Genomic DNA, 27,949 nt, shown 5'->3' on the forward strand with positions numbered 1-27,949 from the left:
CCTTTAAACCTTCACCCTCTTTGACCTCAAACCAACTGTTATGTTTGACTGCTGAAGGCACTTTCAGTGTGAAACTCTGATGAGATGTTTGTATGTTATATGATACGGAAACATGTTTACACTGGAAGCTTCTGATGCATGTCGGTGTGAACTGAACTTGTAAAGAGCAGAATGAATGTGCTGCTTTCAGAGACTCTGCTGTTGCCGCAGACATGCAGCAGTCAGCGCTCAAAGAGTTTAAACTGCATCAGAATAAGTGTCATTTTTTCCATCTATGGTTATACACATCTCTGCTGTTCAGGTTTCACAGGCCTGGCAGGTTAAACAGGTTCAACCACCCACTTCTCCCAGGGGCTGAGGTCAGGCACGAGACCATGCTGCTGGATTTCCCCCTGATGCTCTGTTGTTGTTGTTGCCTTATTTGGGAGGAAGAAGGCAGGAAATGCTTCAAGTTTGTCCCGAGGTTCATTCGAACGCTTCCCGCCCTTTATTACTCTGCCACGGCGTCACTCAGACACCATGCAGCCATGTTTGGGCTGATGAGTCACCTGCCAGGCGGCGAGAAGTCATTACCAAATACAGTCATTCTGCTGAACATCACACGACGACTCTGATTCTGACTGCTGCTCAGACTCTGATTGGTTTTATTACAAATGAGATTCAGAGTTTGATGTTGGACTGAAACCAAAACATTTCCTGTGTTTAATTTTCAGCATTGCATAATCTTACATACACTATAGTGAAATCAAGGCCACCACATGTTATGGCTGCAACTTCACATCAGATGGTATATTAAACGTTTCACACAAATATACATGTAATCATGATAACAGAAGATAAAGTTAATGAGTTTTATCTGAGCTTATCTGCAGGAAAACAGCACGTTGATGCAACATCACAGCTGAGCTCTTGAAACTTAAAATTCCCCAGCAGCACATGAATGCAGCATAATAATTTTAACAAAATTTCCTGAGACAGAATCATTTTACTCAATGTTTTATTAGGAAATGTAAAAAAAATCCACAGTGAACTTGAGACCAAATGCCAAAACTGAAACAACAGATGAGTTTTATGAAAAGTGGAACAAGTACTGATATAAATAATCTAACAAACTAACGAAAAGACTTGTGTTTGTGTGGAAAACTGTCCACTGCACAGGTGAGACGTGTTTATTTGGGTCCGAAGTAGTCCACCACGCCGCTGCCTTTACGACCGTCGAAGAAGAAGAAGTTCCGGTGAGGAGCGTCTCTTTGGGAGAGAGCCTGGAGGGACAGACAGGAAGTCACAGTCTGCACAGCAAAGCACCACCGAGCCAATGTGAGGGGTTTCGACCTCTTCAGCATCCAGTCACCAGTCAGACAGGGAAGACTCTTTAATCCCACAAAATGTTTTAAGGTGAAATTTCAAACAGTGACTGAGCAAAAGGGACCACCCAGTATGACCAGAAAGAACACTTTCAGTGCCCGTTTTCTGTTTTCCCACAGCGGCCTGTCTGTCACAGCGGCTCAGTCCACGAGGTGACTTCAGTTTTCTCTGAGTGAAATCAGTCAGATTCACCCGGCCAGACGTGCGGCGGCCAGTTGCAGCGGGTTTCATCATAAAGACAGCAGGTTGGCCTTGTGCCAACGTAATGCAGTCTGATTGTGAACTGTCAGTCCCCTCCCCACACACACACACACACACACACACACACACACACACACACACACACACACACACACACACACACACACACACACACTCCTGTTCACCTCAGCCTGAGGTCACGGCTCAGACAAAACTGTTATGTAACAGTGTTGTATGTGAAATCTTAATCAGGTCGTGCGCTGAAAAAAACATTCTCCATATTTGTGTGTCATTAAATAATGATTCTGTTTTGATCTGTGAGACGAATCTTAATGTTTCTAACGACCTCGGTCACCATCGAGTCTGAGCATCCAATCAGAGGGAAGGAAGGAACTTAACATACGACAGAACAGACAAAAAAAATCTAATGTAAAGACTTCTAGTAATTATATTTCAATATAAAAATATTATCCTTCTGGCTGAAGTCCAAAAAACACAAAGTCCCTAAATTCAAAGGGACACACTTCGTGGTAAAACATGAGATAAGAGGCATAACGTGTCGCTCAAGGTCTTCAGCAGCTCAGACCTCTTCAGACCTCGACTGAATGATGCACCGATCAATAAAGGGAATTAATTTCTTATCTTAGATCAGGATCAATGCATGCTGGCACGGCAGTCCTGACCTCTGACTAACTGTCAGTGAAAGAGGAAACAAGCTTATGTGTTGGTGCAGTCACATGCTTTCCACTGGATTTCCTGCCATTATCTTCCTTTATGCTGAAATATGGCTGGCTTTATTCTGCTGTTCGGCCGGAGGACAAACATCTTTTCTCCTTCTGAGAGGCTGCTGCCAGAGCGTCACACTGAGCTTCACTGTGGTCACAGTGAAAATCACTTCGACACAGAGAAGAGTCGCCGCCGCTTTTCTGAAGCCGACCCAGAAACCGGCCGAGCGGCCACCTGTCAGCTGACGGACCCCCTCGCACGGCAGACCGGCCGTCCTCAACATCCACCACAGCGCTCGAGGACTGTCAGACGCATCGCAGCCGAGGACATGAACACATTCAGAGCGTTTCCTCAACTTATGATATTCCTGCTCTGCTTTCTAATGCTCACCTTGACAACTTCCTGTCCCAGGACTCCTCCCACGACAGCGCACACTGGAGACATCTCAGAGAAGCAGTAGCTGAGGACAAACAGTACAAGGAGACATGCAGCTCAGTGACTAAACAGAACGTGTGATGTTCAGCAGCTGACAAAGCCAGAAGGTTACTGGCTCCAGAAAAAACGTCCGTCTGGAGCGCTGCTTCTCTGCCAGCTGAGTTACGTGTCGCGCTGTCTGGCGACGCCGCCGTTCCTGCAGCGGCAGGGTTGAACTAAAGCAGGATGGAAGCTCGGATGTTTGATCACAGTCAGAAACGGTGTTGTTTTGGTGATGTGCAGGTGAAAAGATGTCGAGCCGCCGACTTAAAAAACTGGACTGAATTTCCAACATTGAACTCGGTGTCATGTGTGGGCGGCTGTGGGTAAATCCTGGAGAATCTTGCTGTTTCAAGATCTCATGTGTTAAATTAAAGGCGGGTGAGGACGCTTCATACCTGATGAAGTCATCGCTCAGAAGGTCGGCGCTCACTGCCAAGGCCACGAGGACGTCATCGCGGATCTGTCTCAGCAGCTGACTGTCTTCAGCAAAGGATTTTGGGTCGGGGTCACGACCTTTGTCAGTGCGGAACTTCAACAGAACTGAGGAGACGGATGGAAGACAGAGAAGAGGGAGAGAGAGCAGGAAGCAGGAGGAACGTGAACAACGGTTGACAAGCTGGAAACAAGTTTAAAGCGTTTAAAGCAATATTTTCCATTTATCTATTTCACTGCTGCCATTTCTAATTTCATCACGCTTTCATGAGACCTCCACGCTGAATTATCATCTCATGGAAAGACAACATCTCATCTCGACTGCTGCTCCCTTTGAAACAGGATAAAGCATCAACCATTTCATCCGATTTGGCCCACGCTTCCCCACATCAAATTAAGAGCGCGCACGCACAGATTCACGCCTGCATACACCTGCGCGTGTACAGTAAGGAAGCATTAGAGTGTTTCCCGTGTCGCAGAGCCGGCTGAGGGCCCGGCGAAGGATTAGAAATCAGAAGTGAGCACTTTATTTGGTCGTGAGCAATATTTCAAACAGCAACTGACTTTTCCAACTGCAGCACACAGACGCACGCATCGACACCTCGCCCCCGTGTTTCCTGTTCGTCCATTAACTTAAACCACATGAGGAAGTCAAATCCTCCCACGGCCATTTCCACCAGCGTGGCACACCAAACACACACCGAGTCATTTTCACACCTCAGCTCTGCTCTTTATCAGCCAGGCTCTGTGACAAGAAAGTTAAAGTCTGGCATCACAAACGGCATCGCACGGCTCCAGGCAGGAAATCAGAACTGAATTTCATAACAGAAGATAATAATGTGCACATGGATGGAACAACGATAGTATCTATAAAGCGGCATGTGTGGCAGTGACACTGCTTCGGGGGGGAGGGGAAATATTCAAGATGGACCTTTACACCGAAACCTGCACGTGAAGGTCAAATACAACAGACGAGATCTTTTTTCCATATATTAAGGCAACATCTGCGCAGAGAGACGTTCATACAGCAGAGCTTTCAGTGGGACACATTTCATTCTTCATCTTCCTCGTCCTCTGCTTCTGCTTTGTCCAAACACACTTTCTCTTGTCTGCCAATATATCAAAAGAGCTAATTACACAGATCAGAGATAGTGATGATAACAAGCGAACACACACGCAAACGTATCGCGGTTCTGCTCACCCGACTGTTCCTCGTGAGACAGGAAGCAGTTGTAACAGAGGAAGAGCCACTTCCTCATCGGTCGCCCAAAACAACAACCGCTAGCTCCAATTATAGAAACAACGAAGGGATCATAACACGGCCTCCTGCCTCACATTTACTCAATAAAAAACAACAACTAGGCGTGTTTCCACTCAGATATTAGCCTGAACGCATCAGACTGGAGACAGGGTGAGGCTGCAGCGGGGAGGTGGGTTTCAGAGTGGGGGGTTACTAAACCAGAGCCCACGGCGGATGGCACAAACCTAAAATTAACCAGCCAAATTAGCTATTTAGTAAACTAATTTACCAGACACCCACCATCACATGACAGCGTCGGGATGCTGCTCGACTCGTTTCAGGGAGCTCTGCTGTGTGGTGTGAGAGCACAGGAGACAAAAGCCAGAAACACACTCAACACAACACCAAGCTGAACACACACGACGCCAGCACGTCTTATCTTTCTCCCTCTGTCCTTATATATGAAAGACACTGGGGTGTGTTCATACTCATACTCATATTAAAGCCTTCCAAGTCCTCACACCTGACTTCAGCCATCCTTCATGTCTGTTTTTGGCTTTGTGCTGCCTGGCTGCTTTAAACATTATCTATCTGTAACAATGCTTTTATTCTAAACCGTATTAGTTCATAACTTTAGAAATATGGAACGATCTTTGTGACTGAGACCGTGTTGGAGTGGTGTGCAGTTGTTTTTGTGAGGTGTGCTTAATGAGGCGTGGGATGAAGCCTGTATGAGAGTTAAACATGTGCAGAGGAGCTTTGTTTCCTTCAGTATTTCTGAACTTTGCATTGTGCCAAAGTGGAGCTGAATTTTCATTATCTTCTACATTGATGCACAGAAAACAGTTTTTGTAAACTGCAGCCTTGTTCTGGTTACTTCCTGTCCTCGTATGCTTGTTGTCATGCAGAGTAGGTGTCGGGCTGTTCTCTGCTCTACGCTCAGTGCACATGACTGGCCATGGACAGCCTGTGATGGAAACTAGCATGTCGTGTGTGGTGGTGGTGCAGGACCAGGTGACAGAGAGGGACAATAACAAGTCTAAAGAGAAGGTCACCAGACACCGTAAATAACCTGAAAAACAGGAAGGTGTGTGTCAGATTTACTTCAGGGTCAGAACGTTCCTTTGGGCTGACGGTTCCTAAACGTCTGACAGGTCAGATTATTCGGGTGAAACTCAGCGGAACAATATTCATTTTTCCATCAAATCGCTGACTGAATTTAACAAAAACTGAACGTATTTGTTACTGTTCACGTGCAGGCGGACGTCCAACTCTTTGTCTTAGAGGGACATTTGTCAAACTGTTGGGACGTGATTTTCCATCACATGCAATGATCATCACGGGCTAAATGCGAGGCAGTGACTTTGCATGTTCATGCTACGTGTTTCAGTCTCGCTGCAGGGATCCTACGCATTTTCAGTTTCAAATTTCTAAACTTTTTTAGCCCTTTCAGGATTCTTTGTTATATTTGATCAATTCTCTGTACGGAAATTCTGTGCCTCCTGCACAGAAACATCAGAAGGCCTCTCCTGCTGTTTCAGCTCGTAGTTGTTCAAATAGAAAACACCATTTAAAAAAAATGTATCTCACAATGAAACTTGAATGAATAGTTTCACGACAGATATGAATTCCTCCTAAAAGCTTTAAAAGATTCAAATTCTTTTGTAATTTTATGGCGTAAACATGATAACATTTAAAGATTATGTTGCCACCAGTTCAAAGTCATCACCCCTAAACAGTCATCACGCTTTTTACAACATAGAAAATCAGCTTTCTAGAGTTTCAACCGTTCATCATCTTCATCATCATCATCATCGTCTGTGCTGACTGTATTTTCACTAAACTGTTTAAAATGCAAATATAAACCAGTGTCCATCAGCAGCTGTCAGAGCTCAAAGGATGTCAAACATCTGAAAATCAGACACAGTCAGTCACAGAAGAAGCGTCAGTTTCCACATTTACTACCAAAGTGTAGTACTTATACTTCATAAACGTTTGGCTTTCAGTACCCTGAAGCAGGAAGTAGTCCACTGGAGTTCGTTTCAGACCCGCTTTGGCCTTCTCGCTCGTCCAGTCCACCTCCAGAGCCTCCTTCAGGGAGCAGAAACTGGCCGTCTGATCGGTGAGAGGTTAAAAACAGACTAATGTCAGCGGGAGGTGAAGCAGTGGTGTGTTCATTCATTCTTTCCACATCTTTAGGACGAACGGAGAGTGTCTGCTGCTCATTTGACTGGAGAAAGTGATATATTTGGATTTCTACGTATTTGCGATCATAAATCTAAATTTGCTCCACTCCTCCAGCCTACAGACAGCCATGTTTTTCACCAGCCATCCTGCTGACTTCCACCTATCTGTCCTGAAAACACATCTTCATCTTCAAACCACCTTTTACCTTTTTCACCATGGTAGTCTCGTTGGGGTCGATTCTGGCTTTCTTCACTTCAGGACCGTCGTTAGAGTTTTCAGTTGGTTTCACCAGTTTTGGTTTCTCCCTATAAAGAGAGTGAAGAGAAAGATTTCCTACATGATCAGCAGGCACAGCAGTGAATATTCCACCATAAATCAAGCTCATAAATAATTGTGCAGCTGAATAAAACATAAATAAACAGAATGTGATGAACTGCTAATCTTTCTGACATGCACTCAATGAAAACAGTATAAACTCAAAATATTTCATGTTTTAGCTCAACAGTTTGTGACTGATCTGTTTTTATTTCCGTTTTAAAGCCCTGACCTGCAGAGAAATCAGCCACCAAACACAGTCGCAGTTCCACATGTCCAAAGCCGAGGCTGCTCTGTGACGATGTTTTGTCAAAGACTGAAATTTTAACATCACTTCTAAGAAGCGTGATAATATTTGAACATAGGCTTTCACTGAAAATGTGTCTTTCAGTGCCCGTATGTTAGCATCAGTGAGCTAACGTGTGCACCAACACTACAGCGCACAGCTGACTGATATCTCCATCTTTGATATGAGACAAGATACTTTCTGGATTAATCTTTGTACTCTGGTACAACATGGAGGCCAAACTTGAAAACCGTTTGCCTCTCATCTAAGGGGCTTCTTCAGTTGTGACTGACGGGGAATCCCAGGGATTTCAAGTCATGGTTGCCACCTGAGGTGTAAACGGCGGTCATTGGCGTTGTCACATGAGACCAAACGTGAATAGTTGTTAAGAATTCTGGGGAGGGGTGAGCTGGCAGCGCTGTGGGGATACGTGGTGTTGTAGACCTCCTCCTGTGCCTGTTTTTGGGGCCCTTCTTTGTGAATTTTGGTGAGACCACACATGCACTGGATGGCTTCTCCAGGACACATCTGAGCCAAAGGATTAAACTTCACATGGTATTTTTCTACTGCAGTGCTCTAAAGCAAGGCACTGGACCCACAACAGCTCACACTCACTCAACGTAGTGGTGCTCCTGTCCCAGGTTGCAGAACATGCTGCCGTAGTAACCATGGACGTCCCCACAGAAGACTTTGATGTTGCGCTGAGAACAGAGCTGGTCGACCCGCACCATCAGGTCCCTGGAGCAGCCTGTCAGACACACCTGAGGGAGAACAAACACAGTGGAGGCCGGTCAGAGCGGCTGCCTGCAGGTCAGAGGGTTTCCTCATCGATCGCTTTCAGAGAAGCATCTAAATCTCTGCAGTATTAATATTTGCAGGATCCAAGGACATCCATGTATTGTCAAAAAAGGGTTTTAATCCAACATGAATTGAACGGTTGAGAAGCTCCTTCCCAATTAGCCAAATGAGTCAAGAACATGTCTTTTTTGTTAAATATCTGACATTTCCACGGCTCTGTGCAGCAACAGGCAGCTGGAGACACTCCTGCACTGTTTGCACATTTGCATTTTCTCCAGCCACCTCTTGGTACCTTGTGTCTCTGAAAATGAAAATGTATGAAACTGAACTCCCACAGTCTTGGTCTGTTGGGCACCTTCTCCTCCTCAAGGCGTTTTGTTTTTGTGCCATTATTGGCTAGTTTCCATTTCCATTAACACTCAAACTGCTTGCAATAACAGAAAATATCAAACGATAATATTGTCTTCATTTAATCTCCAAAGCACAGACAGACATATTTCAGGTCTTCTCAGCTCTTGGAGGAACATTAAGTGACTGAACGGTCGCCAGCTGCCAAACTGCCTGAGACACACCTACAGCAGATAGTTCACCTCCCTGAGTAAACAAGCAAACAGGGCTGAGGCCTCACAGTGACACAGTGTACCAGGGTAAAACCAGGATGGGCTGATTTCTGACTGTAAACAACTGAACGGCGGGCTGGGTCCACCTTATCCTGCTGACCCAGTCCAGCACACCCAAAACACCCTCAGCTCACTGATAAGACTGATGCTGCATCTCTGGCATCAGCCTCCCGCAGCAGCAGGCAGACCAGGGTCAAGGGCCAGAGCTTCCAGAGAGGACGTGTGACACCTTCTTTCTGACCAGTCACACAAAACGCTCTCATCTTAAAGTCTTTGAAAGGGGGGAAAGGACCCCTCTTACAGGCTGGTGGATGCACGACATCAGCCATTAACAGACACCTTTTTCCTTCCCAGCAATGATTTGTGAGCATTATTTGGCCCAGAGCAGGCGTGTGATTATGGCACCAGAAAAACAAGGAAATGATGGAAGCAAAACAGGAAAGCTGAGCTCACAACTAATCCATTTAACAGAGAAACAGTGAGGATAAAAAGAACAAGCTTTTATGTTATGTCAGAAGCAGTAAAGGTTGTACATTTGCTGCCTGTCGTGATGTTATTCATGTGGTATTTTTCTGCTGCCTCTCTAAAAAATGATTCTGCAAACATGCAGAGAGAGCGACGGCATCAGCAGCGGCTCGGCTGACTCTGCAATGATCCAGATGGACGGTGTGAGGTTCTCTCTATTGTGCTCAGTAATGAGGCCTTTCATATGAAAACTGACCACGCTCCAGCCACTTCACTTTAATCGCCCTCCATCTTCCCGCTGAGCCACACACAGATACATCCGTGGAAGCAGATAAAAGCGGTCTACAGCAGAAAGAGAGAGACCCCCCTCTGTTCTCCCATTTTCTATTTTATCTCAAGCTTTTTCAATTGTCCCACCGTCTCTTCTCCAACCCTTTCATCCTCCCTCCCTCCCTCCATCCCACTAACATCTCCCTCATCCCTTCACTCTGTCCTACTTCCATCCTCCTCCATCATCCTCCCGTACCATTCTCCCTCCTCCTGACCTTCACTTAGCGCCCCCAGAGGGAGAAAAACTGCAGACATTCAGACACAACAGGGGAGAAACAAATCTGCTCTTCATCTGACTCTTTGAATCCCTTCTTCCCTTCAGCAGTGATAAAGCTGACGTCCAGACAGAGCGCACAGCCGCCTGTGGACATGAATGCGAAATGCTGAAGCAACTTTCATCATCTAACCTAAAAGTTTAAACGATCGTCTGTTTATTGCTCCATCTGCAGGCTTAACACACTTTAACAACAACTAAAGTAAGGTGTGATGTAATCTCCTCATAATGTCCATCACAAAAAGCCTCATAGCAAACCGAAGAGCTCTGCATTTTGAATTTTCTGACTGACAAGTGTTAGCTGTCTGAGTGCCATCCTCCACACTGAACACTGCTGTAAACCCAACACGACCGTACAAACACCGGCCGTAATATAGCAACTGCATCGTTTCATAATTAACAGGCGACTTATATGAGAAACCAGGTGGAAGAAAGACAAAATTCAATCATTAATGTCACAGCAGAACAAGGAGAGCTTCTCATGTATGGTGTGGTCTGCAGGCTACATCTAGTGGTCAGACTGAGTGACACAGAGCTTTACAGAGCTTTTGGAGAGGGAAAAACAAGGTGAGCAGAAGTAAAATAACCTACTAGAAACCAGTAAACGGGCTGGACGTCTGAGTGACGCCACGTGAACAGTGAGAAAAACACATTATCGTACAACAGGACAATGTCAGGAGGTACATCACTGACAAACATTTTTCACATATCTTAAGTGCTCAGAGTGGATTATTCCTTTGATATGTTTCAAGAAAAGACAGACTTGCTGTACTTTTAAGTGAAATCATTCAGCTTCCCTCTCAAATCTTTTAGTTTGTGGTATATCTGAAGACAACTGTCCAGAATAAACTTTGATTTCCTCTCACCGCATCAAACTGCAGAAAGAAGTCATCTGGTTTGTCTTCGACTCTCCCTGGGTCTGCGTGGACCTCCACCATCGGGTTGAGGTTCTGCGCTCGCTCCAGCGAGGCCTGGGCTCGGTTCTTCCCCTGAGCCGTCACCGGAACCAGGAACTGAGCTCGACACGACTCCTCCGACACCTGGCCGACACAAACGGGGAATGCAGAGCAGGGTGAGGACCGTGTTGCACCAGGCTCTTACACTCAACATGCTGAAATTTAGCTGGAGATGATTCACACTGTGTAACTGATGGATATTTACCTCTCCTGGAAATTCTGTTTCTTTCTTTAAAAACGTATCTATTGTGTAGTTGCACAGGGTCACAGAGGATGATGCTATAAATTTAAATTCCATTTCAAAATGTGACACGAAGCCAGAAGTAAGCAGTTATTGTAATGTTATCACAATAAAATATGTGCAGTATGCGGTTTGTTGCCTCAGTCTGCCAAGACACAGGCGCCATCTAGTGGAAAGACGTAGAACTGCAAAGACTGAAGTTGCCAACTACTATTTCATTATATTTATGGGCTTAAATACATCATGCAGATGTTTATTTGATGGCTGAAAACAAAGATTTTTAGATTTTGAAGCACATGTCCACCGTGTACAAGTGCTCGTGTTTGGATGATTACAGGAAAAAACCCTGAGCATGTGTACCTGTTCATGATCCAGCATAGTGAGTCCTTTAACTCCAGCCAGGATTAAGTTCTTGGCCACTTCTGCCCCCAGACCACCTAAACCTACCAGGAGCACACGGGACCCTCGTAACCTGTAAAACAAACATGCAGACAACAAATCTGTTCAAGTACTATTCGTGTGTGTTTGTGAATGGGATCTTGTGCTGTATGGTCTGTGTTTTCTAACAAATCAGCAGATTAACCTCTATTTGAAATGTTCTGCTGCCAGACTGTACTTTATACACAAACATGCAATCAGAATCACAATCTGCTTTATTGGTGAAGTGTGTGTGCACATACACGGAACTGGACTCCGTGTGTGTGTGTGTGTTAAAGCAAGTCTACTGTTTGTTAACTTGCTTGCAACTATCTCTGTCGTTATGGGGAAACTCAGTCAACTACTGGCCTCTTCTCACTTCACCCAAGTTTGAGGGAAAAAAAATCCAGGCGGCTGTAAAGCCCCGCTGGACTACAGTCAATATGAGGACAATGCAAAGATACCGACCGATACACGTATCGATACTGTGCCTAATCCAATAATTAACATATCCCAACTGTTTGCAAATGCAAAAAACTTGTTTAACACTTTGGTCAAAACCAGTGCAGCAAGAGTGCGACAATGCACACCTCCTGCTGTCGATTAGCCCAGCGAGCTAACCGAGCTAACTGACCTCTTCTGGGCATCTAGCCCCCACAATCGGATCTGGCGGTCGTACTGCGCCGCCTCCTCCTCGCTGATGACCGGGTCCTCCTTCTCAATCATATCGATCATTTCAGTTCGCGCTAAACACGGGAAATACGGTGTAAAGTAGTTTTTTTTATGCCGCTGCAGATGTAAATGTTTCAAATACGGCGACGGTCCCGCTTAGGCGCGGAATGATGACGTCACCAGAGGAGACAATAGATACGTTTAATCTTTTTTTTTTATCGCTATCGATTTATGGAAACTTTTTTTTAATGATATCTCGCTTCATTGATTTTTTTTGTATTAGACATTTATTTGTCATCGTATTAGTTTTTAAGTTAAGCAGTTGTTGTTTGCAAGGCCTCAAATCAATCCTAAAGAAAAATAATTTGTCGCTGTTACTGGCTTGTAATTCAGGAATCGACCAATAAGTGCTGCAACGTAACTTTAAAATCTAGGTATTAATCTGGTATCTTTTGTTCTGTAACTGTTACCTTCATCCATAGACTGTTTAAAACACACGTTTATGGCATGAACGAGCGCCAAGGCTATGGGTACATTTTGCCCTGGGTTTTGTCTTACACGAACAATTTCACAGCCATTTTTTTTTTAAAGACGCTTGTTATTTGCCTTCAGATAATTAATCAAGCTCTGACAGCTAAATGAACAGTTGATGCTTTTTGATAAATAGCCCTAAAATTCTATCTAGGGTACCCAGCTACTTTACTGGGGTCCCATTTGGCAGCAGCTTTGTATTTAGTACAGGACACTGCCGTAGCCAGCATATGTATTTCCTATTGCAACAGCTGAAACCTACTATGACACATTTGTTTACACTATAAATCTGTCGATAAGGTTACATTTTTGCTTTTGTATTGTTGGGATTATGTATCTTTTCCCCCAGATTGTCAGTCCCTGGCATGCCAAATTAACATATCTATAGCATTTTATAACAGAGGTACCTATTCACTGAAGTCTTAAAAGCAAAGTCTTTTAGACATTTTAGTGATACTATTTAGTTGCCCATGTCCCATGATCACTGTGTGTAGTTGTGGTCAATTACTTTGTGGTAATTGGAGCAACTGCGAAATGAACAAGTCCTGCATTAATATCTGATCTTGAGGCCATGTCTTGTAGAGGGGGCCTGTGTTAAGGTTGTTCATTTTTCAATTGATTTGGCACCTAGGTGTTGTATATTCTGAAACAAATTTGTATTTGATCAACTATTGTAGACACAGCAAAACTGCATATATATTTCAGCATAACCCCTTATTAAGGGTTGAATTGGCCAGGATGTCTAACCTGACATACAGTTCGCTCAGTCCTGTTGAATTTGTTCATTCTATTTATTTTTGCATACAGAAGACCACACACCCAACAACATAAATTTTTTTGGTAAACGACTAGTGCTCTTCAAACGACTCTCATATTAGAAGGGTCGATTTACATGAAAATCAGGCCTAATTACGTTGTAATTACATATATAAAGTGTGATCACGATTATGTCTTCGTGTGCACCTGCGAGTCAAACTCAGGGGTTCATTTTACCCTTTTATTACCCAGTCGGTAATTTCCGTGAGACGCGCTACAAGAACGTTATTCGTCATGATGTCATTCTCGGAGACTCCCGCCCCTTTCTCCTAGGAGAAGACAGTCGGCCATTTTAATTTTATCAGTCGTCATTTCACATCGCTACAGTAGGACGGAGAACGTCAGGACTCACTTTCATCATATTTCTCTTACAACTGTAGTGGAGAATTGCCTACTATGAACAGAAACTCTTCCTAAAACCAAAAACAAGTAGATCCTAGTGAAGTGACGCATAAGCCAGTAGATTCCAGTGTCGAGTTGTAATTTTTTGCACCTCAATGTAACGTTAGCTAACGTTAGAGGAAATGGCTGTGGAAAGCATGACTGTCCATCCAAACTCCCCAACTACCAACCACGAACACAACAGTCTCCTGACTGACGAAAGGTCGAGTAATTCTACAGTCATATTTAAATGAAATTATTTATTTGTCCTGTGCTTTTACACAAAAAGCCCGGGGTTTCTTTTTCTTTTTCTGTCAGAGGGATTAAACTCGCCTTTTCTGGAAAACGAGTACAGAGGTAAAGAACGCCATGTTGACACGACGACGCCAACTGGGAGGCCAAATAGCACCTGGGATAACGTTATTCCCTTAATTTTATGAAGTTACCACAACCAACGATCAATCGACTTCAAGATAATTTGTGTGAGGGGAAAGAGACGAGGTCGAAACGGCTGATCAGCCACAGTTTCACCGTCATTCTAGCCAATTCACTGGTTATAAAGCATCGGTTAAATATTTGAACATTGTTCAGAAAAGTTAACTAATTTACGTTAATTCAATTAATTGTGTGGGTGTGACAATTATTGTAATGCCGCTGGTGCCAAAAAAACAATCCAAATGTACTTTGCTAACGGTGGGCCTGTTTTCAGGCTAACTTAGCAACATTAGCTTGTTGGCTAATGTGACCAAATACAATTGGCAAGAGAGAGGCTAAGCTAATGGCTATTGGTTTTTGTTAATGTGCTATTCGTTTACATTTACAACCGCTACATCACGGAACTAAATCTAGCGTTGACTAACATTGTCAGAGCAATTTGATGAATGTTATTCGATCAGTTTAGGCTATTAGATGATTCTATAATCCGTACAAATCTATGCGGTGTGTTGGCGTAAACGCAACGTTATTGCCAGCACGAAGAAACTTGGGTCTTAGCTCTACGCACTAAAAATTGTAGTCGAATCGTCGTCTTTCTACCTAAAAGTCACTAGTAAGAAAGCTTATGTTTGTTCCCGAACACCCTGAGACGATTGAGATTTCTTTCCCCGAAGTCTTTAATATCTACTAAATTTACAACATTGACTTTTGAAAGTGTCGACGAATCTGTTTAGTAACCTGTCCCAATTGCTCGCAACTTAACCGCGTTATTGCAGCTTGTTGGTTATGGATATCTGTCTAACATCATTTTTATTCACAGTCGTACCCACACTGACTCGACCCAAACACCCTCAAAAGTCCCAAAATGTGTAAAACGTCTGCAAAGCATCCCAGCAGAGTTTCAAGTCAAACACAAAGTTCCCTTTTTCCACAGTCCCCAGTTGGCAAATCTGCTGCATGTTACCCAGTTGGTCCCACTTCCAAGTCTCACAGACCCCAGTAGTGTCCCTCAAAGGTCAGGGAAAACCTTTTCAATGGTTTTGAGGGCAAAATGTGAAGAAAACCTGTCACAGTAAGTATTCCCCATTTTAATCATGGCCCTTTGCTTATAGAATTAATTAAGTTGTGGACTCATCCACTGAGCTAATAATGTACCATAATGCATGGTAAATCCTTGGAGTCAGTCATCCTGAATGGACAAGAATAATCATGTGCTCTGTTGAACTTTCAGATCTTCTCACAGTTTTCTGCTGAGGGTGTGTGGAGAAATTTTACCATCAGTTTGGCATAGTGATCATGGTTATATAAGGAAGCTTGTGTGGCGTAGTGTACATGGATGACATACTGCACAGACCTGGATTTTACTGCACTAAGTTGTCAGCAGTATATTGATACTCGGCAGAGTCTAATCAATAACACATTTAGTAAATAACAGTCTTTCTTCCTCACAGGTCTGGGAAGCCTATGTTTGCATTGGTAGATGTAAACTACATTAACTCTTAAGCTCACGCTGACCTGACCTGAGCAAAGAAAAGTCTGGATGTAGTTTGTACTGAAAGTTTTTTTAATCTCCAAAGTGGCACATTGTTGGCAGCAGGTGATGTGTGTATAGTGTCTCTGCAGGTCAGAGAGGCCATCAGCTTTGGCCCACAGTGACTCCCAGCCACTCCCTTTTCACAACAACCTGCTTCCATAATGCAGCCAAATCCCTGTGCAATGACAGGAGCCCTCGATTGAGTCTGCAGAGTTTTCCTTGTGACGGGTCCTTGTGTCCCACTCTGTCAGGGTCTTCATAGCACATGGCAGTAGAGAGGAAGAGGAGTGACTTTGCTGTTGAGATGATGCTCCTGTTTGTGGTGTTTATATTCAAAGCCGATAGCCAATGCAGGACAGAGAACCTGTAAGCAAAGTATGTGAGGCAGCAAGAGAAAAATGTGTTTAATTACTTTGAGGTAAAATGCATTCGGGTTGTAGGTGTCTGATACTGAACTTTTGTATTGAAACGGTAAAAAAAAACCACAGCTTAATCTGCATATATTCAGATTTTTGTGGCTGTTTTGTAAATAGTGACAGAGGAGAAAAGGTTAAAGTAACTGAGTGACTATTTTCAGGTTTCTGGTAGGACTTCCCTGCAATAACGCAGTATTTTCTGTCCAAAAATACAAATTGTGTACTTCAGAATTTGTTTTTTTGTTTTGTTCAAAGGATGAAGTAGATGAGTAGCGTCCTCTGGTAGCTTCGTTAGCTGGAAACAAGTTCCTGAATTACTCGTGGCCATCTTGCTCTGCAGATGAACATGTTTTTGGTGAATCCGGACAGATTATTCAGGCTGGTTGTTGAGCTCTCCTCAGAGGAGGCTGGTGTGCTGAGGATGTGCTGGGGTGCAGTGTACACATACAGTGCAGCTGACATTTCGCCTGAACGCAGGTTGGCTGTACTCCCCACCTGCTTTGTCTCGGTTCACTGTATGCTCTTCACAGGCTAAAACTAGCCATTGAGCAGTCAGATATTGTAATGCAGTGGTCAAGTGGAAAAGTGGAATGGTGTTTACATCAGCGTGGCCTCTGGTCTCACGACCAGCCTGCTGCAGACAGGAATCATCAGGCTACGTTGGGCCTTTGTAGGAGAGCCGGGGCCTAATTATTCAAACAGGGAGTGGCACATATGTCTTTTCAAACACGCGTCTTCATTGATACTAAAATTTGACCCCTCCCCTAGCCTGTGCCATAAATCTTATCTTATGAAATTGGCAGACAGAACAATGAGTACTCAAGCTGCGTCAGGAATAGATACGGTCAATATTTGTTTGGGATCTTGTGCTTTGATAAAACTGACACTCAGCAAACACACGACATGCTACTGTTATCAGTTCACCATCAAAACATCTATGTTTTGGACTTAAACTGTATATGTTACCTTTCTCTTGCGGTTCAGCTTTTTGACCCACCCTCCAATAAAAATCCTCTCCACAGCCACCAATGCTGCAGGACGAGGCCGTCATGTGATCCGTGTAATTAGGATCTTATGGCTTTGCTCACATTGTCTCAAGTGAGGGTCCAACCCTGGCAGCTGACCACAGTAACAGCACGTTAGCAATTCCCCCCAGCCACAAGCATTTGGGGGGGGGGGGGGGGGGGTATGGGTGGTTTATATTAGAAAAAAGAATCCTAATTTAATATGATGCTTGTTTAGATTTGATGGCTTGTGCAGCAGATAAAAGTTTTGTTGATTCCATGTTTTGCTCGTGTTGAAGGGGGATTCACATGTGAAGTCCTGATGTATTCACGAGTACTTCAAGCAGGCAAACATCTGTGAGAAATTCACTGGCTGTATAAATACACCTGGCAGAGTCACAGCCACACACACAATGTTGATTTTGTTCCCGCTGACATCAAATCAAACCCGCGTTTGTCCTTCCGACGCTGTGCCAGGTTTTCTCTTAAAATACAGAATAAATAGGCTTGTTGTGCTGAAAGTATTAGAAATCTCCATGACAGAGAGGAATACATGCTACAAGGGGAACATTCAAAGAATTGGAAGTGGGCCCAAGGCTGTAATTTTAACCGACATTCTTTTTATTTCTTTACTGTAGCACTTAAAAGCTTTCTTTTTTCACAGTAAATGTCACAATATTTACAACCTGACTCCTGTTTCACCCCAAATAATGCCTCAGGGGCTCAGTCAGCTGTTAAATATCAAGATTATGCTTGTAAACCCTTTTTTGACTTGCACAAATGCAAATAATGCAGTTCAGTGGCGCTCGGTAAGTTATAAACCGTTAATCCTCTCTACTCGATCTTCATGGGATTTCTCCGTGACCACTGAAAACAAACCACTAAATGTTCATATTTATTTTTTCTCAGGTTTTTTATTATTATTAAAACCTGTAGGTGGTTGGCAGATTCATTCATGGCCTGTGAGAAAAGACATATGTAAATTCTCTTCATGTGCGTTCTTTACAGGCCAGAGGATGGTGAGCTGGAGGAGGGTGAGCTGGAAGATGATGGAGGAGATGTGGAGGAAGAGGAGATGGGTGGAGGAATGTCCGCAGCAGGAGGAGGCGGAGATGCGGGCGATGAAGCAGGCGGAGGAGGTGAAGCAGGAGGGGAAGGTACCGGGGAAAGGCCCCGGCGAGGAAAGGAGCTTCACGCCAGCAGCAATTCAGACGACGAGAGATCCCACCGTCGCAAGAGAAAGAGGAAGAAGGAGAAGGAGCGAGAAAGGGAGAAGAGGAGGTCGAAGAAGAAACGCAAATCCAAACACAAAGTAAGAAATGTTGACAAGTATTAAACAGAAGTCAGTTTATTTCCACCACGTCTTCTCTGAATGTACCTGTGCTCCTCTCTCAGCGTCATGCGTCCTCTGATGACGACCACTCGGACTTCAGCGACGACTCTGACTACAGTCCCAGTGAGAAGAGGAAGTACAGAGAGTACAGTCCGCAGTACCCTCCTCCTGTAAGTCTGAAGAAGTACAGTTCACCACACCTGCATTCAAATCTTGACAAATGAACCTTAATCAGATGATTTTTAAGTAAAATATTCCAGATAAATCAATATTCAGTAATTAAAAAATCACCTCATATGTTGACCCGCCTGTAGTCTCACGGGGGCTATGGTGGCTCAAAGAAAGGCGGCTACATGAAGATGGAGAAGCAGAGCTACGGAGGCTATGATGACTATGAAGATGACTTTGAGGGAGAGGAAGAGGAGGACATGGGGGAAGAAGACTATGACGACTTCACCAAGGAGCTCAACCAGTACCGCAAAGCCAAGGAGGGAGGAGGCCCCCGCAGCGGTCGAGGTGGGTTCATGGCAGTTCGGTTAAGGCTGTTGGTTTCCTTACGTATTCTGCTGCATGTGAAATATTTGCCCAGCTGAGATTCCAGCTCCACTCAGACTAAACACAGCAGGTAAAGGGCCTCAACTGGGATACACCAAGTGGCAGAACCATGTAATTATTTTATTTATGCATAATATTATACTTTGAAGCTGTGTCATGTTTTTTTTTTACGTTTACACTAAAACGTTTCACCGATCTTTAGGAAAGTAAACTGGCTTTTCCAACAATGAGCCACTGTTCAAAAGCTTGGTAGCAAATTCATCATCACATGCTCGCTGGTTTACTTACTGTTCAGTTTTATTTGCTCAGTTGTGGACAGACGAAGGAGATTATTTGCCAAAAGTTTCTTATCAATCCAAATTCCTCAGATATGTTCGAAACTTATCTGCCTCTTTAGCTGACTCTCGTTTTACATCTCTCTTTGTCTTTGTGTCTTTGCAGGGGGTAAAGGTCGTATGAAGAACCAGAGAGGTCGTGGAGGAATGAGAGGAGGGAGGAGGGGGAGAGGCGGAAGCAGAGGAAGAGGAGGAGGGCGAGGTGGAGGAGGAAAGATGGGAGGTGACAACGACGATGGAGACGGATATGGAGATGAGATGGAGGTGAGGTTTATCATTCACACTGGAAGCTTTTAGTTCAGTGCTGCGTCTACATCCACACGGATACATTTTCACTTTCAAACACAACTTTAACTACATTTACGTCCACCGTCCTCATTACTGAGACCTTTGGAAATGCTGGACTACTGACAGCCACCATCTCTCAGAGCCTGTCTCAGTCTTGCTTAGCGGATATTTAACTATTTACACATCATGTGTAACTCAGGAAAACAAGCTGCTTTACTTCTCAATCCAAGCTGATGCTGAAGGTCTGTTCCGTGAATCCTCAATGAAGTGGCATGTTAATCTGTCCTTACAGTATGGAGATGATGACTATGACAACATGGGCGAGGATGACTATGATGACTACTCAAAAGAACTCAATCAGTACAAGAAGTCCAAAGACCGAGGCAGAGGTGAGTTTGGATGACAGGTAGTTGTCCAGGTGTGTTTGATTTTGTCTTGAGTCTTTATCTTTATTGAAGAAATGGACACACAGTTCACTCAGTTGCTCCTTTAGAGCGAACACAGGCTGTGATGGTGTTACGCAGGACGAATCGTTGACAGCTCTCACTCTGAAACCTGTACCTGACAGTGTTGGCAGAAATTCACTCTGTCTTCCATTCCTGCTCCAGGAGGTAAAGGCGGCCGCGGACGAGGGAGGGGTAAAGGAGGGCGTGGTATGATCAGAGGAGGAAGGGGTCGAAATCGCGGGAGAGGAAGAGGCGACATGGGGATGGACGACGACAACAACGGAGACATGGACAATGGGGTGAGGCTGCTGTAATTCAGTCTCCTCGTACTGCAATTGAAACAAATCTGATAATCAAATGCAAATGGAAAGAAACACAAAGTCGGGCTCCCTCAGGGCAAACTTCTTTATATTTATCAGACTGGAGGAGTAAAATGATCAGAATCCTCTCTCTCTTATTTATTGTTAGACACTCTGTGCTTTTCTTTCTGTATATGTGTTGATTTGTGTGTATGTATTTCAGGATGGAGGTGGAGGAGGCGATGGACCAGGACTCGGGAGGAGGAATCAGAACGAGAAGCACCATGATAAGAAAGGAAAGGCCATCTGCAAATACTACATCGAGGGGAGATGCACCTGGGTGAGACAGCACTAATGTTCTCTTATAAGATATCACTTTATTGATCCCACACCGGGGAAATTATGTATATACCAGTAGTCCCCAGCCAATAACAGCGTGTAGGGTGTGAAGGCGGGACTCTGTAACAAAGTAGTGCCAGATGTTCGCTTCAGCCATGAGCCCTCAGACTCACAGATTTCATTATGGCCCTTTTCCTCACCAGGGGGACCACTGCAACTTCAGCCACGACATCGAGCTGCCCAAGAAGAAGGAGCTGTGCAAGTTCTACATCACTGGATTTTGTGCCCGAGCCGACCACTGTCCCTACATGCATGATATCCTTTACTGTTGACCACACAGAGAGACACTTATTGGTACAAGGGGATTCTGGGTATATTGATGTGAACTAGTTCGTCTGTCTCGGAGTAGAGATAACTAAACAGTAAAGCCGGCTAAAGCTGCGTCATGCTAATTCAACCTAACTGAAAATGTGATAGGTTTTCATTTATCTCAGAATTCAAACGAGGGTGTCCAGGAAACGTGTCAGTTAGTTTTCTGTCCATTGTCTTTGTTCGTGTCTCTCCTTGACTCCCTGCTACGCGAATTCCCCTGTAAGCTGTTCCACACCACAGGGAACTGTGTCAATGGTGACGAGTGCATGTTCTCCCATGACGCCCTCAACGATGACACCCAGGAGCTGCTCAACAAGGTACGAACGGTCAGGTCCTTTAGATGTCTGAGACCACGTGAAATGCAGCGTTTACAGGATGAACTTTTTTAAAGTTCACAAACAGACACAGTTTGACTTGTGAAAGGCCTTGAGAAAATATTTCCCATAAACTTATCAGTGAATGTCTTTGTGACGACGTCTTCCAGATGCTGGCAGAGGACGCAGAGGCTGGAGCTGAGGATGAGAAGGAGGTGGAGGAGCTGAAGAAGCAGGGGATCAACCCTCTCCCCAAACCGCCTCCTGGAGTTGGCCTCCTCCCCACCCCTCCTCGGCCCGTTTCTGTCGACACCAACACAGTGCCCGGGGATTTTGGCGGGCCTGCGGCGGGTGACTTTGGGGGTCTTCCCGGACCTAACCATGGGCCCAATCCCAGTAAAGTTCCCCCTGTACCAGGGCCTGTACCTGTGCTTAACCCCTGTGCGGGTCCCCCTGTCCATGTCCCTGAAGGAAGTCCCTTCCAAGGCGGGCTCCCAAATCCCACAGGACCTCCTCCTCACATGGGCCCCCCACCTCCTTGTGGTGGAGGGGGAGGCGGTGCAGGGAAGAAGATCCCCTCATTGTTTGAGATTAAAGTTCAGCCAACAGGACAGCTCGCTCAGAAACTGGCCGTCAGGTGAGAGATCAGAAAACAGCAAGAGGGAAAGAGAATCTTTTTCTATTCATATCTGAGTGACAGAGACATACAAGATATAATAATCCACTCAGGCTTCTGTCTTTCTTTGGACTGTTGAATACTTCCACCTGTCCCGTTGGCTTGAAACGTGCCCCTGAACATTTTTAGCTTGCTCCTGTGCCAACGATGGCAGCAGTGGAAAGGTGGCTCCAAAGCCTGCAGATTCATGTAGCCAACAACTAATTAAAGAATAATAGTTCATGTAAAAAGTGGAAGCATGGAGCACAAAACTCTCTACATCTATAGTTTTGTAATGTACTGTGGTAGTACCAGCTCTTCAGATACCATCATCAAATATTTAGATTTTTATTGACCTCATACGATCTAGGCCACAGAGCCCCAATTTCTCTGTGCCACAGACACACCATGTGCTGATTGTAGTCTTTTTTTTTTCATACATTCTCTGAATAATAGAAGGGTTATGTCTGACCTAAAAATGATCTCTGACCTCTGATTTAATCCAGGGAGTTCATTTCCCCAGATTTTCAAACAGCATTTCTCTTTTTGTTTTCAGTAGGATTTCAGTTTTGTCCTCATTTACCTTCATGAACTTATTGCTCATCCAAACACCCTCTTTTAAAATGCTGTAGATTTACTGTGAAGTTTCTCTTCTCTCTTATTTCTCCCTTTGAGATCGACTAACTCCTAATCCTAACTACTCCTCTTCCTTCTCTATCAGGGGCCAGACTCCCAGTAGCAACCAGGGTCAGGCTGCTGCACCTGGACCCCAAGGGGCCCCTGGTGCCCCTCCCCCCTGCTTCCCTCCCCCTCCAGGCATGATGTCCCCTGACATGCAGAACATGGGCCCCAACCTTGGGATGAACCAGGGACCCCCTAACATGGGCCCTGGTGGACCACCCATGATGGGAGGATTTGCACCTGGTGACGGCCCTCCACATGGAGGTGCTATGCCTCCAGGTCCTCCTCAAGGTGGGGGAAACTTCTTCAATAACTTCTTCAATCAGCAGGATGGTATGAAGATGGAGGGAGTGGTGCAAGAAGGTGAGATTGAGTTTTAATAAGCAAACTGAATAATTAAGATTAGTTAATTATTTTGTAGGTGATTGTTGAAAAGTCTCTGTACTGATGAGACTCACTGGTCCCTCTCAGGTGACAACTACCAGGGTTTTGCTGGCATGGACGAGAGAGGAGGAGCGGGGAAGTTTGGTAATCAGTCAGGTGGACAAGACGACTCTGCTAACGGAGTGTCAACCAATCAGAGCGGGATTTCTGTGCCTGACTTCCTGCCTCCAGCACAGCGCGTCCTGTTCATGAGGATCCAACAGAAGCAGCAGGAAGAAGAGGAAAGAGCTCGCAGGATGGCCGAGGGAGGGGCAGAGAAGAGTCGAGACACTGAAGGTAGAGGAAAGCATCTGCACCCGTTTCTCGATCAACTGTCGGCCATTCTTATACTCTTTGGTTGTGTAGTGTTTTGTTCATTTCACACTAATAACATGCAACAGAAAACAAAAACAAAACCAAAATAATCCACAGAAGCTTCAGATGTGGCGCCTTTCAAAGAATCCTTCAAGATGAATCAAATGTGTGTCTGCTGTGAAGTTTATGTATTTGGGATTTTTTTATTTAAACAAGCATCTCTGTCCTTCTGTCTCAGGTGACTCAGGGAACTGGTACTCCAGTGAGGATGAGGACGGCGGTGGTAGTGTGACCTCCATCCTGAAAACGCTCCGTCAACAGACCCAGGCTCCTCAAAAATCTGACGCCCCCCCGAGCGACCCCCGCCTCCAGAAGGCCTCTCCTGCCAGCGCTCCGGCTCGGCCCGCAGACCCTCGCTTGGCTCGGGACCCACGGCTGGCACGTGCTGCTGAGTCACCACAAATCTCCGACTCCACCCACTCCGTGCCTGCTTCATCTTCCTCTGGACCACCTGTAGACCCCAGGTTAGCCCGGCTAACTGCTGCTGCCTCAGCCGGATCCACCTCCCTTTCGCCTCCTGCTCCTAAACCAGAGCCTCCTCTGGTCTACAAGCCCCCGCCGCTGACAGCCCCGGCAGTGGAAGAGGAGGAGACGGAGCGGGTTCTACGGGACAAGCCGGTGCCGATTCCTCTGGACCCGCTCATGGGTATGGCCCTGAGGGACCCACGCTCCCAGCTGCAGCAGTTCAGCCACATCAAGAAGGATATCCTTCTCCACATGCCAGCCTTCTCCAAAACCATCACCTGGTCACCTGAAGATCTCCTTCCACTCCCTATCCCCAAGCAGGACCTCCTTCCACTTCCACCAGGCATCCCTCCTGTCCCCACCATAGACCCACGTCTGTCCCGGGCTCAGCAGCTGCTACACACATCACTCCCTCACACACAGCCTCCCCCTGTACAGCCTCCACCCTCCTCGGACCCCCCTGCTCCCTCTTCCTCCACCTCCTCGCTCCCAGACTTTGAGCTGCTGTCTCGCATCCTTAAGACTGTCAACTCCAGCCCATCCCAGACCCCCTCACCTCCTCTCTTACCGACCCCTAATGCCCCTGCGTCTCTGCTGGGTACCCCTCCCTCCATGCCCCCTGCACCTGCGGAAAAGCCTGTTGACCCCCGAGTGGCCCGTAAAGGTCCTACAGACCCCCGTCTCCAGCCTCAGAAGTCAGCACTGAAGCAACCATCAGATCCCGCGCCTCCTTCTGTCTCCTCTCCCTCTCCAGCAACAACAACTGGCTCCTCCCCTCCTACCATTGCCCCCTATGACCCAAGGCTGCTCTCCTCAGGTGGGGCAGGGTGCGGTGTGGGAGCTGGGTCACCAGGGGGAGCCAGTGTGCTGAGCTGCATCAGTCTGTATGACCCTCGGACTAACAAACCAGGCAGCCCTGGTACCAGCAGTGGCTCGAACAACTCCCCCAACTCAACCAGCACAGAGTCCAAACCCAGTGAACCCACAACAGGTAAACCCAAGTCCAAGGAGCCCCTGTTTGTTCGGAAGTCTGCGTTGGACCAACCAGAGCCGGAGAAAAGTGGAGAGCAAGGGACCGATCGATACAACAGCTACAACAGGCCTCGGCCCAAACCGGCACCCTCGCCTAATTCCGCGGCCCAGGGTGGGCCCGCTGCAGCCGGGGCAGCAGCAGGTGGTGGTCAGGGTGCTCCTGGAGCCGCAGCGGATCAGGGGCCTGCCGGTGTCCACAACCTACCAGTGTCCTCTCTATTCGGTGTGGTGAAGCAGGCGACCAAGCCCGGCGGGACGAGTAGCCCCTTTGGAGGCAACAGCCCAGTGCAGCCTGACCAGGCAGCCACAGAGCAGGACAATGCCTCTCTGAAGGAGGTTTTCAAAGGCTTTGACCCCACAGCCTCCCCCTTCTGCCAGTGACCCCCCCCCACAGGCCCATCATGTGGTTGACCGTTGGCTTGTTTTAACATTTTTGGACACTGAGCAGATCAGTGAAAAGAGAGAGAAAAGCGCACTGAGGCAAATTCCTGTAAGACTGATAAAGAAGACAAACTTTTGTGAACAAAAAGATGTCACACAACATGACACACACACACACACACACACACTTTGCCCCAGTGTCGCAGATTCAGATTCTATAAAAGACTCTTGGGTTATGGGAAGGGTTTAAAGTTAAATCTCTAAAGCTCTATTTTAAACAGACTTATTGATGTATGAATAAATGTATTCTCTTCATCTCGATGCTTAATGAAAACCGTTATTTAGAAAGCAACATCTTTCTTTCATTATCCCCTTGATTTCAGCTCCTCTGCTCACTTCTTTTGTAAATCTGGGCAGTTAAAGTTGACTGTGCTCTTGGCAGCAGTTGAAAAGACGGGACACATCTCAATTTTTCCCAACAAAATATTGCTTATTTGCAGTGTTTTTGTGATTAATGAACAGCACTGAGGCAAGTCCTGGAATACGGTTGCCCATTGGTGATTTTCTATGTCACTGCCTTTGCATTCACTGTCCTCTTTAACTCCTGTGGAAGATGTTCAGTTTTGTCAAACAATAGCAGACCTTTTGTCATTATGACTCACCTCGTCACACATACCCAAACTGAAATCTATATTCTGCTTCTTTGTTTTTTAGTATTTATTTTTCTACTTCTTTGCACTGTCAGTTTGTGTCCTCTGAGGGCTGTAATAATGTTTTTAATGTCTGTAGCTCCTCCAGCTGTTCATATACTGTTTCATTTCAGGTCTTTGACTCTTACCCAAAACAGGTGACTTTGTTGGTGCAGGAAGTGACCTGTGACCTTTCTGTTCTGCCTCTCTAACCACTAATACCACTGTTGTTACTTTTTCCCCATTCATGTAGTTTTCACCTGAACGTTTAGTTTTATGGGTTTGTGAAGAAGGAGAGCCTCCACTGCATAAATGTCAGGTTCTGTAGCTTTAAGGTAGAACTAAGGTTTAGTCAGCCTTGCTTGGTTAAAATTTCATCCTTTTCTTCACCTTGATCAGAGTAGGACACTTTGATTGGCTGACACAGTTCACCATCTAGCCTTGAGCTTTTACTTATTTTGTTTTTATGGACTGTTAAGAATGGAGAGAACACTTCCAGGACAGGGCGCAGGTTTCTGCAGAGGTTGGTGGGATGGAATTCATTCAGCCTTACAGAATCACTCTATAAGCTTTCGGCTTTAGTGGTTGGTGACAGTGTGACAATCATAAACTAGACTTGGACCTAAACTTTAATTCATGCACGGATCTTGCATCGATCTGTGCAGGTGCACCCTCTGCTGTCAGTGTGAGCTCTGCATAAAGAGAAGCACACCATTCAAATGTCACATCTTAACAAAAAACATTCAATACAGACTGAACGTGGGTTTCCTCTCAGGTTTGCAGCAGAAGAAGTGCACACTTCATTGATGGAAATGATCGATAGGGATGGATTCAGTTGTTTAAGTTGTTTTTTTTTCAGTGTTTTCTCCAGAATCTCCCTCCCTAGTTTTGCCCCCTTACCATAAATGAAGTCAGAAGTTAGTGCAGCTTATGCAGGTCGTTCCCCTTTTGCCTGAAAAGCCGGAGATCTCATCGCCAGGCTTGTTTGAAAATCTTTAAGCGTGTCGAGGATCGAAGTTTTTGACTTTCAGAAGGTTAAGATTGTAAAACAGCTGTCAGGATTGTTGACCATCTTGTGTATAAATGTTGATCATTTTAATTTATTTTTTTATACTTGGGTAAATATACTTCCTCACTTGACATTTTTGAACTGAACCATTTTATATGTCAGGAATATGTGAATACTGCTCACCTCAGTGGGATGTAGGCAGCCTGCAGCAGTGTGAAGAGAGGAGAAAGACCTATTTTTTTTATTTGGTTTTCTGTACAAAGTTTCAGACTAACAAAAGATTCACTATGGCTCCCTCCTGCCAGGTCATGAAAAAGCTAGTTTCAGCTACAGGAAGTGTGAAAGTTCTTGTTGATTTGTTCTTTCCTTTATGGCTTTCTTGTTTTATAAGTTAGTTTTTTTTGTGCTATGTAAATTTGACCAGTATCCTGTCTTTGAGGGAGTGGAGTTTTCTAACTGTACACTGTAGGTGAGGTTGTCAAAGTATTTAAATAAAGTTGATACATGATCAACCAGTTCAAACTCTCTTTCCTCTGTTTTATTACCTCGGTTGATTCATTTTTTCACTTTCTGTCTGTTGCAGTCGTGATTAAACACGGCCAGAATCTGAGAAGATCAGCGTGTCTTCATCTTTTATCCATGCAGCAGTTTTATTTACCAGTGTGCGGTGAGTGTCACGGCCTCATGGTGCTGCTAGTGAGGCTAATGATCTGGTTAATGATGCCAGCCATGAACAGTAGAAACAGCTAAAGATGTGAAGGCCGCCGTGTCTGTCTTCACAGCAGGCTAAATTAAAACCTTTCGTTTGGTTTTGTCATTTAAAGAAGGCCGTTTGTTAT

The 27,949-nt window shown here is 45.3% G+C and overlaps 2 protein-coding genes across 2 annotated transcripts; one reads left to right on the forward strand and one right to left on the reverse strand.

Annotated features, from left to right (window-relative positions):
• Positions 1-980: 980 nt before the first annotated feature.
• On the reverse strand, positions 981-12,174 carry sae1 (SUMO1 activating enzyme subunit 1). The gene is made up of 9 exons (XM_076736090.1): positions 11,965-12,174; positions 11,274-11,385; positions 10,583-10,756; positions 7,845-7,990; positions 6,834-6,933; positions 6,451-6,556; positions 3,165-3,309; positions 2,683-2,752; positions 981-1,262 (listed from the first exon to the last, which is right to left on the reverse strand). Exons 1-9 carry the CDS (start codon positions 12,063-12,065, stop codon positions 1,170-1,172), a joined length of 1,047 nt encoding a protein of 348 aa, XP_076592205.1. The 5' UTR covers positions 12,066-12,174; the 3' UTR covers positions 981-1,169.
• Positions 12,175-13,652: 1,478 nt separating this feature from the next.
• zc3h4 (zinc finger CCCH-type containing 4) lies at positions 13,653-27,622 on the forward strand. The gene is made up of 14 exons (XM_076734962.1): positions 13,653-13,953; positions 18,128-18,431; positions 18,515-18,622; positions 18,767-18,968; positions 19,449-19,606; positions 19,923-20,019; positions 20,239-20,375; positions 20,599-20,715; positions 20,918-21,029; positions 21,294-21,403; positions 21,571-22,037; positions 22,777-23,099; positions 23,208-23,456; positions 23,713-27,622. Exons 1-14 carry the CDS (start codon positions 13,874-13,876, stop codon positions 25,410-25,412), a joined length of 4,164 nt encoding a protein of 1,387 aa, XP_076591077.1. The 5' UTR covers positions 13,653-13,873; the 3' UTR covers positions 25,413-27,622.
• Positions 27,623-27,949: the final 327 nt, after the last annotated feature.

Source organism: Chaetodon auriga, chromosome 7 (genome assembly GCF_051107435.1).
Source record: "Chaetodon auriga isolate fChaAug3 chromosome 7, fChaAug3.hap1, whole genome shotgun sequence".
Taxonomy (NCBI): domain Eukaryota; kingdom Metazoa; phylum Chordata; class Actinopteri; order Chaetodontiformes; family Chaetodontidae; genus Chaetodon; species Chaetodon auriga.

Bases quoted from the DNA above. Each gene is read 5' to 3' on its own strand.
- zc3h4 (XM_076734962.1), top strand. From the start codon at position 13,874: ATGGCTGTGGAAAGCATGACTGTCCATCCAAACTCCCCAACTACCAAC. The intron at 20,716-20,917 runs GTGAGACAGCAC...TTTCCTCACCAG, and splicing joins TCGAGGGGAGATGCACCTGG to GGGGACCACTGCAACTTCAG. The intron at 21,030-21,293 runs ATATCCTTTACT...ACTCCCTGCTAC, and splicing joins CCACTGTCCCTACATGCATG to GCGAATTCCCCTGTAAGCTG.
- sae1 (XM_076736090.1), bottom strand. From the start codon at position 12,065: ATGATCGATATGATTGAGAAGGAGGACCCGGTCATCAGCGAGGAGGAG. The intron at 11,386-11,964 runs GTCAGTTAGCTC...TTTGTTTTACAG, and splicing joins GGGCTAGATGCCCAGAAGAG to GTTACGAGGGTCCCGTGTGC. The intron at 6,934-7,844 runs GTGAGTGTGAGC...CTCTCTTTATAG, and splicing joins CAGGAGCACCACTACGTTGA to GGAGAAACCAAAACTGGTGA.